This window comes from Hibiscus syriacus, unplaced genomic scaffold (genome assembly GCF_006381635.1).
Source record: "Hibiscus syriacus cultivar Baekdansim isolate YM2019G1 unplaced genomic scaffold, ASM638163v2 tig00116995_pilon, whole genome shotgun sequence".
NCBI classification, from domain to species: Eukaryota; Viridiplantae; Streptophyta; class Magnoliopsida; order Malvales; family Malvaceae; genus Hibiscus; species Hibiscus syriacus.
This window is the reverse complement of record NW_024063511.1, coordinates 675,699-695,142: the sequence shown is the minus strand read 5'-3', so window position 1 is coordinate 695,142 and position 19,444 is coordinate 675,699. Positions and strand designations below refer to the sequence as shown.

The 19,444-nt window shown below is 35.2% G+C and overlaps 2 protein-coding genes across 2 annotated transcripts; both read right to left on the bottom strand.

Moving 5' to 3' along the window:
* Nucleotides 1-114: 114 nt before the first annotated feature.
* Nucleotides 115-494, bottom strand: LOC120193369 (protein NIM1-INTERACTING 2-like). The gene has a single exon (XM_039195878.1). It carries the CDS (start codon nt 474-476, stop codon nt 132-134), a length of 345 nt encoding a protein of 114 aa, XP_039051809.1. The 5' UTR covers nt 477-494; the 3' UTR covers nt 115-131.
* A 2,880-nt stretch (nt 495-3,374) lies between these two features.
* LOC120193370 (protein NIM1-INTERACTING 2-like) lies at nt 3,375-3,757 on the bottom strand. Its single transcript, XM_039195879.1, has one exon. It carries the CDS (start codon nt 3,755-3,757, stop codon nt 3,434-3,436), a length of 324 nt encoding a protein of 107 aa, XP_039051810.1. The 3' UTR covers nt 3,375-3,433.
* Between the last annotated feature and the right edge of the window lie 15,687 nt (nt 3,758-19,444).

Here is a 19,444-nt window from a genome sequence, read left to right as displayed (position 1 = left end):
ATGCACTAATGAGCTATAATTGTATAATAGAGATCACTCTTCATTATCATTTTCTTGTATTTCTTTCTTCTTCCAGCAATCCTCCCAGTTTCAGAAACAAAAGATGGTAATAGTGACGATAACAATGTAGCTTAGGAACCTGTGACGAATGAATAAACCGGGTCTGAACTCGTATCTTGATCAGCATTCAAATCCAAACCCACATTCTCCTCCATTTTTTTCGCCTTCTTCCCGCCGCCGTTTCCCTGGGCGTTCCCTCCCAAACTAAACGACTCCCCCTTTCGCAAATCCGTCAAGTCTCGTAAGTTGCCGTCACGCTTCTTGAAATAATCTACCGCCACGTGTATTCGGCCAAGGATAGCGAAGAATTCCTCCACCTCCTCCTCCGTCAAGGTCGTCTCCTCCTCTCTCTCCCTCTTCAGAGATTCTCTCGGTACGGTGTCTTTCCCCTCCGACTTCCTCTTTTCCCCCTCCATCTCTCGCCGAATATTCCCGAGGGAGTAGTAATTCGATCTATATATAGGAAAAGGGTGGACCTTTTACGTTAGCGTAACAGGACTTAAGAGAATAATTATATCATGGCATGATGAGATACGCAAGAGATCTTATAGAATATTTGAAAGGGAGAGGAGAGGACAATGGTTTGCATTCACATCGAAGATGACGTCACAATCCGATAAGGTTTGGTGTGTCAGACTTTTCTGAACGCTGATTGTGGATTCCGACAGCCCCATTAAGAAGACTTTAACTGCTCCGACGAAAGCTTGGTGAGTGCAACTAAAGCAGATGAAGAGCAATATTGGGATTAAATTTGTACGACAATAGAGAACCTTGAAAGGAATAAAACTATGGTTTGACGGTTGTTTAATTTGTATAAATTTATTACTATTATAGAAGAGATACGAGATTACACCAACAAAGTGATTTATGTGGTAAATAATTATTTTTTAGGTTTTGGTTTAAATACTATGAATGTTAAGAATACGAACGTTTAACGTCAAATGATTAAAAATTGTCATCGAATAGATAGACTTTCACTTACTCATAATAATAATAATAAAAAAGAGATACAAGTAGGGGTGGAGCTGTGTTTGGGCCCCTCATGTTAAAAGTTTAGCATATTTGATATAATTTTGGTATAATATTATTTAGGTTCATGTAAAAATAAATATTTAAATTAAAAAGTATAAGAATTTATTAAATATTTAATCTAGTAGGGGTCAAACTAAAAAATGATAACCCCATGTTCTTAAATATTTAGTTCAACAACAATTTAAATCATTGTAAGTTTAAATATTAGACAAATTAGATGTTGTCTTGTGAATTTTCAGTTTTTATATATATATATATATATATATATATATATATATAAATAAATATGGGGTGAACACAATGAACTATTTGTACAAAGACTCTCAACCATCTGACAATGAACGTTAATTTCCTTTCATATACAATGCTCAAACTCGTGACTTCAACGATGACAACAATTCCTTAATCATTAAGGTCGATTGATTCGTGTTGAATTTTGAGTATTAATACTTAATAACTCATTTTATTTTTCTTAAATAATCTAATATTTCGACCCCTATTAATATCTGATTCTGATTCCGTCTCTTAATACCAGGTTTAATATATTTAAATGTTTGAGAAAACAATCACGTTTTTAAAGTTATGGACTTTTGAAATTGAGAGTACGACTTTAAAGCGGTAGAATAGATGCCAAAGTGTAAAGCGTTGCTACTATAGTTTTCAGAACCAGACCGATTAGCGAATCGGTCATGCTATCGATTCACTGGTTCAACCGGTTGAACCGATCGGAAGAATCGGACGACGTCATAATTACTTAAAAAATTAAATAAAAATATCAAAAATATTTAATAAAAAATAATTTTTTATATCACAATTCATTTTCAAAGCAAGTCATAACATATATATAAGTTAAAAACCATAAAATCAAGTGAAACAAAATGATTCAAATTAACTACAACATAATTTTTAAGGTAAAACATATTAAATAATAAATATAATTATATAATTATAATTTAAAAAAATTTGGGGCTAAAAAATCATAACAAAATGATATTGTTTGGTTTAATTTTTTTTTAAAAACAATCTCACATGGCTAAGAAACATAGAAGATCATCTCAACTAACTTCTATAAATAATAGAGGTAATTTGACATTCAAAATCATTGAGCCTTTTGGTAAGCATTGAGTTAATTATTCTTTCACTTCAATCAAGCTCGAATTTTAGGCTTCAATCGAACTTCTAAATTTTTTTTGAGTTCAAGCCTTTACGAGTTCAAGTTTCAATATTATATTTCGAGTTCGAGTTAAACTTCATAATTTTAGCTCGTGAGTTTGAATCGAGTTGAACTTACTTTTAAATTTTTCAAGTTCGAGTCGAGCTCAGCAATACTCGAGTTCGACTTGGCTCGTTTAACAAACGACGTCGTTTGGTTTTTTTTTTAAAAAAAAACAAAATTGGCGGGTTTTCCGGTTTTCCCGGTTTTTCCGGTTTTCAGCCGGTCCGGTTTGAACGGTTCAGCGGTTCTGGCCGGTTCACTAGTAGCTGTTTAACCGGTCTAGATTGAACCGGACTAGGCAACGGTTCTCGGTTGAACCGACCGGTCCGGTCCGATTTTCCAAACAATGGTTGCTACATATAAAAAAAAGGTTTCGTTAGCACAAATATAGTCGGTAGAATAGAAAAGAAAAAGTAAGCGTAGAACATTTACTAGGAATATTGAAGTTTCCTACGAGAAGATTTTCAATGCTATTAAACATACACGTACCAAATTGGTTTAAGTGTTCCATGGGAATTAAGCTCAAGGTTTGAAAAAGAAGGGAAAATTGGACATAAAGAAAAAGGAAGATAACGAGTTGGACAATACACGTTGTGAAGATGATGTATCTACACCATGCTACATAACCTGCATTGGTAAGTAAAGATAAAAAAAACAAAGGTAAAGGAAGAATCATACTTTAATTTCTTTTATTCTGATTAATAAGGTCAAAAATTGTATCAAGAGAAGCGTCATAAAAAATAGATAAGAAATATATATATAAAAAACACAATAACTTGACCATACCCTCAACAACCATATAGAGATCTAAATTGATTGTTCATAAATAACAAAACATTTTGTTTTGTAATTAAGAGAACATATTTTTTGAAATCACGTGTTTAAAATTGTTGGATCCACATGAATTTTAGAAAAATGATGCATCTGACAATGAATTTTATTTTGCTAATATCAGTTAATATGTAATACATTAATGCACTAATGAGCTATAATTGTATAATAGAGATCACTCTGCATTATCATTTTCTTGTATTTCTTTCTTCTTCCAGCAATCTTCCCAGTTTCAGAAACAAAAGATGGTAACACTGACAATAACAATGTAGCTTGGGAACCTGTGACGAATGATTAAACCGGGTCTGAACTCGTATCCGGATCAGCATTCAAATCCAAACCCACATTCTCCTCCATGTTTTTCGCCTTCTTCCCGCCGCCGTTTCCCTGGGCGTTCCCTCCCAAACTAAACGACTCCCCTTTTCGCAAATCAGTCAAGTCTCGTAAGTTGCCGTCACGCTTCTTGAAATAATCTACCGCCACGTGTATTCGGCCAAGGATAGCGAAGAATTCCTCCACCTCCTCCTCCGTCACGGTCGTCTCCTCCTCTCTCTCCCTCTTCAAAGATCCTCCCGGTATGGTGTCTTGCACCTCCGACTCCCTCTTTTTCCCCTCCATCTCTCGCCGAATATTCCCGAGGCAGTAGTAATTCGATCTATATATAGGAAAAGGGTGGACCTTTTACGTTAGCGTAACAGGACTTAAGAGAATAATTATATCATGGCATGATGAGATACGAAAGAGATCTTATAGAATATTTGAAAGGGAGAGGAGAGGACAATGGTTTGCGTTCACATCGAAGATGACGTCACAATCCGATCAGGTTTGGTGTGTGTTGAAATTTGAAAAGATGAAGATTGAATAAACTGTTTTTATTTTTTTTGCAAATACGTCACTAGCTTATATTGAAATCTTATTGACTTCAACCTCACAACTAACTCTAACCTCTAACGGCATTCATAACCAACTTTCCATACGTTACTCTTAACAACCCTAACAACTCACACACCCTTCAGCAGGCTACACTCCATGCACACGTTAGCATACTACAAACTCCAACAGTGTGTCAGACTTTTCTGAACGCTTATTGTGGATTCCGACGGCCCCATTAAGAATATTTTAACTGCTCCGACGAAGGCTTGGTGAGTGCAACTAAAGCGGATGAAAAGCAATATTGGGAGTAAATTTGTAAGATAATACAGAACCTGGAAAGGAATAAAATTATGTAAGTTTGACGATTGTTTAAATTGTATAAATTTATTACTATTATATAAGGTGACGTTTGGTTCGCATGAATCCATTGGAATTAGGGGGAATTGGAATCCAATTCGATCATTTTCCCATGTTTGGTTCAAGTTTTCAAAGGGAATTTGAATCCCCCATGACTTCAACTTTCCATCAAATGAGGTTGTAGACACTAATTTTCGTCTGTTTATACTTATAATATTATTTTATAGTATAATACATGTATATGTATCTATATTTATTACATGTTCTCTTCATTTACAGGACCAACTAGAGGCCCAATGTCTGCAAACTCAAAAGCCTGGATCCAGTGGAGTTACCTGAACCGGTCCAGGCCCGACCCGTTCAGGACCCGAACCACCCAAAGGTGAAAAACCCTAGTTCACCCGCATCTCTCTTGGCGCTGCAAGCCCTCAACATAGTCAACCCCGCACGATTCTTGGAGAGCCCCGATTCCGGTGGCAACGCCCTCTGTTTTGCTCGGTGTTTGCAGACCACATGAAGACCAAAGACAAAGCAAAGAGTTTTAATCTCATTAGAACTCTAAAACCGCACGGAATATACTTTCATTTTTGCTATAAATAAGTATAAAATCAATATGTAAAGAAGGGGGAAGCGAAAAATAGAGAGAAATTTCTTTCAATCGAAACACATTTATCAATAATAAAAACAAGAAGGAACTGAAATTGTTTCAACCAAAGACAAAGAAAAGGGTTTTAATCTCATTAGAAATTTAAAACCGCACGGAATAGGCTTTCATTTTTGCTATAAATAAGTGTAAAATCAATATGTAAAGAAGGGGGAAGCGAAAAATAGAGAGAAATTTCTTTCAATCGAAACACATTTATCAACAATAAAAACAAGAAGGAACTGAAATTGTTTCAACCAAAACCAAAGGTATTCCAGCTTTCTTTTTCGTTCGCTTTCTTTATATATTTGTTAAATCCTTAGTGTAACGGAAATTTTGTTCTTAAGTTCACGCAAGTTATAGGCTTAAGAAATAATAAATAAATAAATGTTGGGTATTACCTTGTTGTGGCTTCGTTGTTTGGGTTCTCAACTGAGGTGATGAAGGCTGCTTCGGTTCGTAGGGAGCCAACTGCATTTGGATGATGAGCCAATGGAGGAGAAGAGTGAATGGGTATGAGGTTGCGAGCATATTGGAATTGGGGAAGGGATGAGTTTTCCTATTTTAATTTTTGGCAAATCACGCAAAAGGTCCTCATACCTTTAGCGTGTTTTGCATTTAAGTCATCAAGTCATGGGTTAATTATCCATAATTCCTAAAACTTTAGGCATCTATTTAAATTCTGGTCACTAATTTATGGGTAAACTGTATTTTGGTCCCCTTTGTTTTACATGTTTATATCTGGCCCCAAATCAATTTTCTCTTCTTTAAATTCAACCCTCTATTATTATTTTATTTCAATTTAGTCACTTCTACATATCTTATTGCTATTATTATTATATTATTGTTTTTTCATATTTCATTTTTTTATTATTTTGTTATTATTATTTTAATTTAATATCTTTTTTCTTTGATTCATATATATATAAATATATTTGTTTTCTTTTTAATTTGATTTATTATTTTAGTTTTTATTATATTTCTTTGATTTCTTTTGTACAAATATATTTTCTATTTATTTATTACATCTTTCTTATTTTATGTTTTTTTTATTATTTATATATATATTTATTATTATTATTATTTACTTCTTATTAAATTTTTATTTTATGTTATCTTATACTCTTTGGTTTATTTAAAAAATTTATTTTTTATTATTTTATTTTTTTTCATTATTTATTTTTTATCTTAGTTTTCATTTGATTTGTTTCTCTTTGTCTCTCTTTGTTTATTTATTTATTTTATATTTTTTTAAATTTTAATTTTCTTTCATTTGATTTATTAGTATTTATTTATTTATTTATTTATTTATTTTCTCTAACATTTTAAACTTTTTTTCAACTGATCAAAGGTAAGCAATTCAGCTCGGGTTTTTAAATTTCAATTTTTTAATTTTCACAATTAAGGACAACCGGAAAATTAATTGGTACCGAAAAGGCGGTTCAAGGGTACTAATCCTTCATTGACCGTAATTGACTCCTAAACCCGACACGTTTATGGTACAACGCATATCAGGTATGATGGTGTCCGACCTACCTAAAGTTGTTTTAAAATGGTCGGTGGTGACTCTAACCATTTAATCCAAGTCGAAGCCCAATTCCGGGGCTCAACCGAAAGACGGTCACGACAGCTTGGCGACTCTGCTGGGGACAGGTAAGTGAGTCAGGCCGAAATTAATTTTCGGTTGTCTTTTTTAGCGAAAGTTATAAATTTAAATTTATTTATTCGATTCTAATTATTTATCTTTGATTTTTTTTACAAGTAAATAGTTGTACTAACGTTTTTTAATGATTTCAGAATTTTCAAAATTGTCATCTTTAGCTCTATACCCGAGCTCCGAACCCTATTTAAGTAGGGGTGAAAATGACACCTTCGTGTGAATTTATTCACCGTGCGGGCCTAGCAAGTAGCCTTCGGGATTCATATACCTTATGTCTTCGTGTGAATTTATTCACCGTGCGGGCATAAGGGAATGTTTCCTCTCGAGTTTAACTTAGTCCACACAAGCTTGTAATGGGCTTAGGACTAAGGGTTTGGCAAGCCCAAGGGGCACCATCAAGGAGAACTCGAGTACCTTTTTAGAACATAAACCGGAAGAGTACAGGGAATTAGAGCCCACCCCAAGACCTCATTACAAACCCTAGACTGCTTTGTTTCCTGTTTTATTTTCTGTTCAAAGCATGCGAACTAGACAAATATGCGGTTAAGATTTGTTTGAAATTAGCATGCGGGATAGAGATCATGTCCGAGTAGGAATTAAAGCATGTGGGGTAGATATCATGTGGGGTAGGATTTTTCATTTTTATTATTGTTTAGATTTACCTCACTAACCCTTTTTATTTTTGTTTTCTTTTATTTTGTTTTCATAATTTGCATCATTTAAAAGAGGTGTTGATCCACCAAAAATGTGTTTGTTAAACATGAATAATCTACATTAATGGACAAAGGGGTTATAATACAAAGAGATAAAAAGCTCAGAAGCCCAACCGTGGCCAAAAAATACTCAGAGGCAAAGGTTGCAGGGGCAAGACGAGGAAAATGTTATTGACCCGGAGAGTCCTTTCAAAAACTACGAGAACAAGATGGTGAAACCCTAGCTAAGCTGGAGACCATTATTGATAAATTCTAGAAACAAGTCGATAAACTTCGGATGGAGGGCTCCGATGGCACTTTCGTTTGGAACAAGCTCGACATAGAGTGAAAGCCGGAGATGCAGTAATTCGAGACCTTTTTTGGGGCAAGCAGCTTGTCACCTGCACAAGTTTAGCCAAAGGAACCAGAATGGTTCGACAGGATATTCAACCGGGGAAAAAAGATGGAAGGCAAATCAACTTGTCAGAAGCTGTGCAGGATCTATACCATCAAAAAGTTTTCTGTCTCTTCAGACGTAACACTTTTGTCACCAATAAGGGTTATTCAGAATAACAGGCACATTTTTGGATCAATGTCTCGGACATTTCATGCATCATGCATAATGCATTTAGACATTTTTTAGCGAAAATTATAAATTTAAATTTATTTATTCGATTCTAATTATTTATCTTTGATTATTTTTCAAGTAAATAATTATACTAACGTTTTTTAATGATTTCAGAATTTTCAAAATTGTCATCTTTAGCTCTATACCCGAGCTCCGAACCCTATTTAAGTGGGAGTAAAAATGACGTCTTCGTGTGAATTTATTCACCGTGCGGGCCTAGCAAGTAGCCTTCGGGATTCATATACCTTATGTCTTCGTGTGAATTTATTCACCGTGCGGGCATAAGGGAATGTTTCCTCTCGAGTTTAACTTAGTCCACACAAGCTTGTAATGGGCTTAGGACTAAGGGTTTGGCAAGCCCAAGGGGGCACCAGCAAGGAGAACTCGAGTACCTTTTTAGAACCTAAACCGGGAGAGTACAGGGAATTAAAGCCCACCTCAAGACCTCTTTCCAAACCCTAGACTGCTTTGTTTCCTGTTTTATTTTCTGTTAAAAGCATGTGAACTAGACAAATATGCGGTTAGGATTTGTTTCAAATTAGCATGCGGGATAGAGATCATGTCCGGGTAGGAATTAAAGCATGTGGGGTAGATATCATGTGGGGTAGGATTTTTCATTTTTATTATTGTTTTGATTTACCTCAATAACTCTTTTTATTTTTTGTTTTCCTTTATTTTGTTTTCATCATTTGCATCATTTAAAAGAGGTGTTGATCCACCAAAAATGTGTTTTTTAAACATGAATAATCTACATTAATGGACAAAGGGGTTATAATACAAAGAGATAAAAAGCTCAGAAGCCCAACCGTGGTCAAATAATACTCAGAGGCAAAGGTTGCAGGGGCAAGATGAGGAAAATGTTACTGACCCGGAGAGTCCTTTCAAAAACTGTGAGAACAAGATGGCGAAACCCTAGCTAAGCTGGAGACCATTATTGATAAATTCTAGAAACAAGTCGATAAACTTCGGATGGAGGGCTCCGATGACACTTTCGTTTGGAACAAGCTCGACATAGAGTGAAAGCCAGAGATGCAGTCATTCGAGACCTTTTTTGGGGCAAACAGCTTGTCACCTGGACAAGTTTAGCCAAAGGAACCAAAATGGTTCGACAGGATATTCAACCGGGGAAAAAAGGCGAAAGACAAATCAACTTGTCAGAAGCTGTGCGAGATCTATACCATCAAAAAGTCTTCTGTCTCTTCAGACGTAACACTTTTGTCACCAATAAGGGTTATTCAGAATAACAGGCACATTTTTGGATCAATGCCACAGACATTTCATGCATCATGCATAATGCATTTAGACATTTGGCATTTTGTTATTTTCTTTGCATTCACATTAACTAACATATACATGTCTCATCAAAAGGGAACACATACTGGATGTACCACCTCAAGCATTGGACACACCCCATCCGCATAAAACTCGCCTGAAAAAGAAGAAGATGAATGCAAGAATCGAGAAAATCGAGGAGAACATGTCCAAATTGAAGAAAGAGCTAGAAGACAAGATAAACCAGAGCAGTCAAAATACTCTGGAAACAATCACAAAGAACCAAGAGTCCTTGGTTGATCAGATCGTTGCCAAGTTAGTTGGCCTACAACAGACCAGTGCGCATGGGGCAGGTTCACCGGAAGGGGTAACCATACAACCTACCCCGCAAGTGGTTTTCTCACCTGAAATCTTACCAGAACTTCGAGGGGACTCATCTGCTGCAAAAGTAAAGCCCTCGTCCTCTGTATTTAACCCTAAGAACAATCCGGGTTATTACCATGTACCTGATTTGGAAGAAGAGGACAAAGCGAGGAAGATGAAGGAAAAAAATCAAACAATTGGAGGAACAAATGAAGGTAGTTAAGTGAGACCATGACTACCATGAAATCGATGTCACGGAACTCAGTCTAGTCCTAGACTTGGTTCTTCCTCCGAAATTTAAGTCCCTAGAATTCGAGAAGTTTGACGGGAATAGTTGTCCATCCACTCATATCAACATGTTCTGCCGAAAGATGACAGGATATGGAGGAAATGACCAACTCCTGATCCACTGCTTCTAGGAGAGTCTGTCGGGCTCAGCCATTCAGTTGTACAACCAGTTAAGCTGATCAAATATCAAGACCTTGAAGGACCTGGCCAAGTCATTTCTGGAACAATACAAGCATATCAATGACATAAGGCCAGATCGAGTTATGCTACAAAGCATGGAAAAGAAGCATAACGAGAATTTCAGACAACACACATAAAAATGGAGGGATTTGGCTGTGCAAGTTCATCCAACGTTGGATGAAAATGAAACCCGAAAGCTCTTCGTACAGACCCTGAAGGATCCATGCTTCGGGCACCTGGTTGCGATCACATCAGGAAGCTTTTCAGACTTGGTTATGGCCAGAGAAATGATTGAGTCGGTCATAAAGTAAGACAAAATTAATGATGGGGAGGCCAGTAGGAAACCTCCTATGCGAGAGTGAGATTAAGAGATTAACAACATCAACCATGCCAGTAAAGGTGTTACGATCTCCAAACTGAAATCAACTGCAGTTGTACCGTCAGGTACTTCTAAACAAGATTCCAGAGAACCAAGGAGGTAAAGAGAACATTTTGACCCTATTCCCATGACCTATAAAGAGCTTTACCATCAACTTCTTGGCACCCATGTAGTGTCACCATACCCGATGGAACCCATGAAGCCCTCATACCCCAAGTGGTATGATGAGAATGCGCATTGTGAATATCACGGCGGTGTTTCAGGGCACACAATTGAGAACTGATACGTATTTAAAAGAGTCGTACAGAAGATGCGTAACCAGAACCTGGATCGACTTCAACAACTTGGGGGCATCTAAGTGAGGAAGATCATTTCATTATTTGAGGCATTCTGTTTGAACTTGTTTTTTCCACTTTTTTCAAGTTTTTATAAGAACATTTGAATAAATTTATGTTACTTTAATGATGACGAGCAATGAATCACATTTGAAAACTTGCAATTATTTGAATATCATTTGAATTAAGAAACTCTGTGACTGGTTCAAAGTTACAGATCTTTGACGAAGTAACATGATTTAAAACAAGGACTTTGGCCTTATCCAGAATATACGCTCAAACACCATACCCTGCTCTTGTAATTAACCAATATAACCTTTTCATTTCATAAGGTGCGGACAACATGGGGCATCATTTGCATATGATAATTACTATGCTTTTCGTTTAAGACGTTCAATGATGATCATTATCTTTACAAATGGAATAGTCCAGTAAGTTAAACTAGTTTAGGTCAGTAGCTTGAAAATTGAACTCTAAAGATGAAATTTTTGACTTTCAACAACACCTAGACTATAACAGGTTCTTCTTGACAATCTTAAGAAATTAAATCCGTAAAGCTGAGCTATCCCACTAAGGCAATTGGTTATAGAGGAAACTTGAAAACCCTGGCCTTATGAATAGATTACGTTCTTGCTCGAACACTTAGCAATTCGGTGTTTGCTCCACTGCTATTGTCCGGTCGAAGACTTTTTAATGAGATGAACCATTCAGTGAACTTGATAAAACTGATTATAATGTTAAGTTGTCCCTCTAAAGCAATTGGTTAAATGCCCGGGCTTTATAGATTCAGCTAGCCAGATAACGGTAAATTAAATCAAATTTATCTAAGCGAGAAATTTTCGGTAATGATGGACTAAGGGAGTTAAGAAACACCTGTTATAGTCAATTTCACAAGAGCACTCAAGAGTTTCATTTTTAGACCAATATTTCTTCACTACCTTTGTTAGAGGAGCTTACAAAACTTGAACAAATGGAGGATTTCAGAGAACTGAAATAGAAGGTCTGGTAATCGATAATGCTAGTTGCGTCATTTTGTGATATTTCAAAAAAAATGACATTTTGGGTTACCAAAACCTTAGAAAGGAGGCCAACCTAAAGGCAACTCATCCTTTTGAACATTTGTCAAAGAGCTATAACTCTGAAACCATTAAAAGAGCTCTTGATCCCTTTGATATTCTTTGAACTCACGTTTACAATTTGATTCGATTACGAACAATATTGTACAACATTTTTATCATATTCCCTCCTAAAACAAGAAAAAGGAGAAAAACATTTTCAAACAGAATAGTCTCAGACATGAATGGTCTGTAAAGCCCAAGCTTGAAAAAGGATGGGGCACAATCGATTCCATGGACCAGATTGGCAGACAAAACCCGGGACTCCATCCAAGAGATAACACATAATATATTCATGTTGCATGCATCTTAGACATTATTAGGTGCATCACATTCATCATTTTAGCATATATAATTTTTGCAGCTTTTAGAGTCAAGTTTCGACTTCAGGATGAAGGATACTCGATTCGTAAGTGCCTTTAAAGAGTGATGGTGGTTGCTTAACTCAGCAGTGAGAAGCTACACCTCAATTGACTTGACATATCTAAAGATCTCAGAATCAATTTCAGATTGGTTCGAGAACCAATTCAGATCAAATCCGGTTCAGCTCAACTCAACAATGAACATGTTTCCAGTTAATGTCTTCAAGCCATATTTCAATTCCACGACAGAAGATATGACTTGCCTAGACCTATGAAGGGAGGCCATTTTTTTTAGATAACATTTGCAGCATAACTCAATGCTAGAAGGGTTATCTGCCAACAAAGACCTTCGAGTTCGACTACGCTCAGCTCCAAGGCACATCATTTGCAACATAGCTCAAGACAAGAAGGGTTGTTTGCAAACAAAAGACCTTTGAGTTCGACTACACTTAGCTTCGAGGGCTAGCTGCCAAAGACCCTCGAGTTCGATTACACTCAGCTTCGAGGGCACATCATTTACAACATAACTCAAGGCTAGAAGGGTTATCTGTCTCTAAAAGACCTTCGAGTTCGACTACGCTCAGCTCTAAGGCATATCATTTGCAGTATATCTTAAGTCAAGAAGGGCTAGTTGCCAACCTCGAGTTCAATTATACTTAGCTTCGAGGGCACATCATTTACAGCATAACTCAAGGCTAGAAGGGTTATCTGTCTCCAAAAGGCCTTCGAGTTCGACTACGCTCAGCTCTAAGGCATATCATTTGCAGCATAACTTAAGTCGGGAAGGGTTATATGTCAACCAAAGACCTTTGAGTTCGACTACGCTCAGCTCTAAGGCATATCATTTGCAACATAGCTTAAGGCTAGAAGGACTATCTGCCAAAGACCTCCGAGTTCGACTACGTTTAGTTCCAAGGCACATCATTTACAGCATAACCCAAGGCAAGAAGGGCTATCTATCAATAAAATTGTCGAGTTCGATTCCACTCAGCTCGATGACACATCAATCGCACTACTGTCCGAAGTCGAGGTTTTCAAGTCGAGAAGAAGAACCGGGTTAACCGTGCCTTAGTGACAAGAAACTATTTTTCTGGCAGCATAGCTTAAGTCGAGAAAAGCTATCTGTCAACGAGGACCTTTCGAGTTCAATTTCATTTAGTTCGAGGGCCTATCAACCACGTGGTGGAGTCAAAGAATAATTTTCCAGTCAAATTTTCAAACCGAGATCTTTAAACCGAGGAAATGACCGAGGATGACTACAACGAGAAGCCACATCCCGATTCAAATTATGGACTATGGCTTCAATTCCATATCATTTCAATATGAACTCGACTTTGCAACGGGGGGAGCCGTCCACAACTCAATTTTACAGGGAGTTATTGTTAATTGAAATATCATAGTCCATTTTCAACTCCACCGAATGAAAATTTATTTCATTTTATATTTGTCCTATTTTTCGCTCTACGAAAAAGGATAAAGAGGGGCAGCTGTGGACACTAATTTTCGTTCGTTTATACTTATAATATTATTTTATTATTTTATAGTATAATACATGTATATGTATCTATATTTATTACATGTTCTCTTCATTTACAGGTCCAACTAGAGGCCCAATGTCTGCAAACTCAAAAGCCTGGATCCAGTGGAGTTACCTGAACTGGTCCAAGCCCGACCCGGTTTAGGACCCGAACCACCCAAAGGTGCAGAACCCTAGTTCACCTGCATCTCTCTTGGCACCGCAAGCCCTCAACATAGTTAACCCCGTATGATTCTTAGAGAGCCTCGATTCCGGTGGCAACGTCCTTTGATTTGCTCGGTGTTTGAAGACCACATGAAGACAAAAAACAAAGCAAAGAGTTTTAATCTCATTAGAACTCTAAAACCGCACGAAATAGGCTTTCATTTTTGCTATAAATAAGTGTAAAATCAATATGTAAAGAAGGGGGAAGCGAAAAATAGAGAGAAATTTTTTCAATCGAAACACATTTATCATCAATAAAAAAAGAAGAAACTGAAATTGTTTCAACCAAAACCAAAGATATTCCAGCTTTCTTTTTCGTTCACTTTCTTTATATATTTGTTAAATCCTTAGTGTAACGGAAATTTTGTTTATAAGTTCACGCAAGTTATAGGCTTAAGAAATAATAAATAAATAAATGCTGGGAATTACCTTGTTGTGGCTTCGTTGTTTGGGTTTTCAACCGAGGCGATGAAGGCTACTTCGGTTCGTGGGGAGCCAACTGCCGTGGGATAATGAGCCAAAGGAGGAGAAGAGTGAATAAGTGTGAGGCTGCGAGCAGATTGGAATTGGGGAAAGAATGAGTTTTCTTATTTTAATTTTGGGCAAATCACGCAAAAGGTCCTCATACCTTTAGCGTGTTTTGCATTTAAGTCATCAAGTCATGGGTTAATTATCTATAGGTTCTAAAACTTTAGGCATCTATTTATATTCTGGTCACTAATTTATGGGTAAATTGTGTTTTGGTCCCCCGTGTTTTACATATTTATATCTGGCCCCAAATTAATTTTCTCTTCTTTAAATTCGACCCTCTATTGTTATTTTTATTTCAATTTAGTCACTTCTACATATCTTATTGCTATTATTATTATTATATTATTGTTTTTTCCTATTTCATTTTTTTTATTTTGTTATTATTATTTTTATTTAATATCTTTTTTCTTTGATTCATATATATATATATTTGTTTTCTTTTTAATTTGATTTATTATTTTAGTTTTTATTATTTTTCTTTGATTTATTTTGTATAAATATATTTTCTATTTATTTATTACATCTTTCTTATTTTATGTTTTTTATTATATATATATATATATAATATTTACTTCTTATTATATTTTTATTTTATGTTATCTTATATTTACTTCTTATTATATTTTTATTTTATGTTATCTTATATTCTTTGCTTTATTTAATATTTTTATTTTTATTTTTTTTTATTTTTTATTTATTTTTTTATCTTAGTTTTCATTTGATTTGCTTCTCTTTGTCTCTCTTTATTTATTTATTTATTTATTTTATATTTTTTTTAATTTTAATTTTCTTTCTTTTGATTTATTAGTATTTATTTATTTATTTATTTTCTCTAACATTTTAAACTTTTTTTCAACTGATCAAAGGTAAGCAATTCGGCTCGAGTTTTTTAAATTTTAATTTAATTTTTTTAATTTTTACAATTAAGGACAATTGGAAAATTAATTGGTAAGGGCGGTTCAAGGGTGCTAATCCTTCCTTAATCGTAACTGACTCCCGAATCCGATACGTTTCTGGTACAATACAGATCAGATAAGATGGTGTCCAACCTACCTAAATTTATTTTAAAGTGGTCGGTGGCGACTTTAACCATTTAATCCAAGTCGAAGCCCAATTCCGGGGACCAACCGAAAGACGGACTCGACAGAGGTAAAGTGAATTTCATCCATTCTATGATGGAATTCAATTCCCTTGTTGGAGGAAATTGAAATTTGATCATACTACCCTCATGAATCTTTTGATAACTTATTCATATATTGAATAAAAATATTTTTTTATTATTTCGGGTCGGGTTTCTAATTCATATATTCGGGTCGGGTCGGGTGAAACTTTATTTTGGTCGGGTCAGGTCGATTTTTTTAAGTGTGATATTCGGATCGGGTCGAGTTCGGGTTTAGGGTGAAAAATACCCGACCCGACCTGAAAATATATATAATTTTACCTTATATATTTAGGAATAATTACACTAATACCCCTCTATATATAACTTGTTTTCAATTAAGTCACTGTTTTTATTGAATAAAAATAATTTTTTATTATTTCGGGACGGGTCAGGTGAAACTTTATTTTGGTCGGGTCGGGTCAGTTTTTTTTAAGTGTGAAATTCGGGTAGAGTTCGGGTTTAGGGTGAAAAATATCCGACCCCACCCGACCCAAAATATATATAATTTTACCTTATATATTTAGGAATAATTACTATAATACCCCTTTATATATAATTTTTTCCCAACTAAGTAATTGTTTTTATTGAATAAAAATAATTTTTTATTATTTCGGGTCAGGTCAGGTGAAACTTTATTTTGGTAGGGTCGGGTCGGGTAGACCAAAAACCTGACCCAACCCGACCCATGGCCATCCCTAATTGGGATGATTTTAACTTAGCATGATTTTTATAAGAAAAAATAACCTCAGTGATCGAAAATGCCTTATAATATGCAATTTTAACCATTTTTTTTTTTGAATTTGCCAAAATGACCAACAAATTCGCAACGCGAATCTGTAAATCGCAACACAGAAGTCAAATTTGTAATGCGATAGTCAAATTCGTAACACAGATGTCAAATTCGTAACGCGATAGTCAAATTCGCAACACAAAAGTCAAATTCGCAACGCGGAATTTCAAATTCGCATTTGAATTTCAAATTCGCAACTAGATTTTCGAATTCGCAACACGAATTTAATTTCGCAACAGATTTTAGTTTCGCAACACAAATATTTTAGGTATATAACAACGCAGCAACAATAACTCATAACCTAAATCCCTAAATCGCAACTCATTCCATCTCCATCTATCACTCTCTCCGGCGACATCCGTTCCTATATCCAACGACATCCTTCCCCTTCTCTAATTTTTTTTACATAATTTTATTTCTATATATTTTTTCAATGATTTCTCTCCTAAATTATCAACTATCAACTTAATAAATGTATGTTTTTCTCTAAGTTAATGATGATATATAGTTTATAGCTCGTTTGTTTAGTAAATTAATTTACAATTTGTAGAATTAAATTATCTAATGTTGATCATGTTTGGATAGATTTGTGTTTTGGAGGGTCATGGGAGAATGTTCATGATGTTTTACAATATGTGTCTTTACCCATGAATCTTCAACTAAAACTGTTATTAAAAAAGTTAACTTATGAAACTCTAATGTTATGTGTTGCAAAGAAATTGAATTTAGAGCCTCTAAGTGGATTTAGGCTATATTATCAGAGAAAATGTAAAGTTTATTTGTTAACCGACAATGAAGATATTGAACGATTCATTATTTACATTAGTGTTGCGCAAGAATATGATGTTACATTTTATGTTGTTGAACCTAGAAGTAGTGAAGTTGGGTCAGTAGCGGGTAGTAATTAACTAAGTTCTTCAACCCCAGTTTATGGTGCTCACAATGTATAACGTTGTTATCAACCTCAAAATTTAATAGTTCCACCACAATTTCATCACCAAGAAAATTTTATTTCACCACATTTCCAATATCAAACCCAATATCAAACACAATCTCAAAACCCACAACCTTTTCCTAATCCAAATCTCAATCAACTTTCAGCACCAAATTCCGGTTTTCGTATTGACCCGTTAGACGATTATGAGCCAACAGAAAAAATTTTGAGTACTAGTCAGTATTCAAAATTTGATCTTGGTCAATACTCGGACTTTGATCTTGGTCAATACTCAGATTTTGATGATGTGATGGAAGAAGAAACAGACCCTGCGTGTAATGATTTTGATATTGGTCAATACCCGAATTTTGATGATGAAACAACTGTTGCCGAGGAAGATGTTGTTGATAATAATGAGGAGGAAGTTACGGCTGTGAATGAACATGTTGAACATCCATTCTGTAATTCATATAATCCTGAAGAAGAAGAAGAAGAAGAAGAAGAAGAAGAAGTCCCCGAAGAAAAAAAAAGAAAATGCCATGGGAGTATAACTGGAATATGCCAGAATTACTTCAGATACCGGAAGAAGAGTTGGTAAAGATAGCAGTTGATTGTTACACAAAAGTTATTCGTATCAAGAAAGATGATTGTTTTTATACAAAGGAATACTTGAAGATAGCTTTGTATACGAAATGTGTGGAATATGGCTATCAACTAAAAGTTAACAAATCAAGCAAAGATCGTTTCGAAACAAGGTGTATGATTGACAAAAACTGTACGTGACGTATGATTGCAAAGAGGATAAAAGATTTCAAAATGTTTCAAGTTAGGACTTTTATTGATAAACATACATGTTCAAGAACCCAAGTTTTTCCTCACTATAGACAAGCAAATAAAAAGGTGTTTGGTGGTTTTCTGGCTGAGTTAATTGTTTTTGAATGGAAGGGTATATCGGGGACATGAAATTATGACTGACATGAATGCTTGGTTCAAGATTAGTATCTCATATTCTCAAACTTGGAGAGCCAAATGTTATGCCTTGGAATTATTGAGGGGGTCGCCAGAAGCATCGTTTGCCCAACAGTCGGCTTATTGTCACAATTTAAAGCTGAAAAATCCTGGGTCGGTAACTCATATCAAAACAGATAGAGATGGACGCTTTGAGTTGTTGTTTATCGCTATTGGTGCTGTGGTTAGTAAATAATTATAATTTTGTTGACTCATTTTTGTTAGTTGCATGCATTTCACATTTAAATGATTATATTTCTTGTGTATATGATTTTGTAGATTTGTTCATTTATTACTTGCATGCGCCAAGTTATTATAGTTGACGGAGCACATTTGAAAGGTTGATACCTTAGAGTAAACTTATTATCAGTAGCCATGGATACTAACAATGGGATACTGCCAATATCTTACGGGGTTGGCAAATCTGAAACCTCTGATTCATGGACATGGTTTATGGGGCATCTTAGGGATTGTATAGGTCCTATTAGCAATCTGACAATCATATCCGATAGGGTAAACTCAATTGACAACGATGTTAGAAGGTGTTTCCCATGTGCTTTTCATGGACTTTGTGGTGTTAATTTGTATAGAAATATAAAATCAAGGTCTGCTGGTATAAAAAATCACAAATGGACATACTGGAAGGCTGTAAAAACTTATCGGAAAGTGGATTTTAATAAGCATATAAATTGTTTAAGACATGTTTTGCCTCAATGTGCTCAAACACTAGAAGATGTCGGGTTTGAAAGATGGTCAAGAGTATATCAACTTGGAGCAAGATATGGTTTCATGACGTCTAATAGCGCATAATCAATCAACGCTCTAAGTCGTCATTCCCGAAAATTACCCATTACTATGTTAATAGAGTTTTTTCGAGCCTCTATTCAACAGTGGTACTACAAGAAAAGAAACCATGCATGTATTATTTCTTTAAATTCGTAACTTATCATATATTTTACTAAGTATTATTTATTTAAATTTACAGGAACATT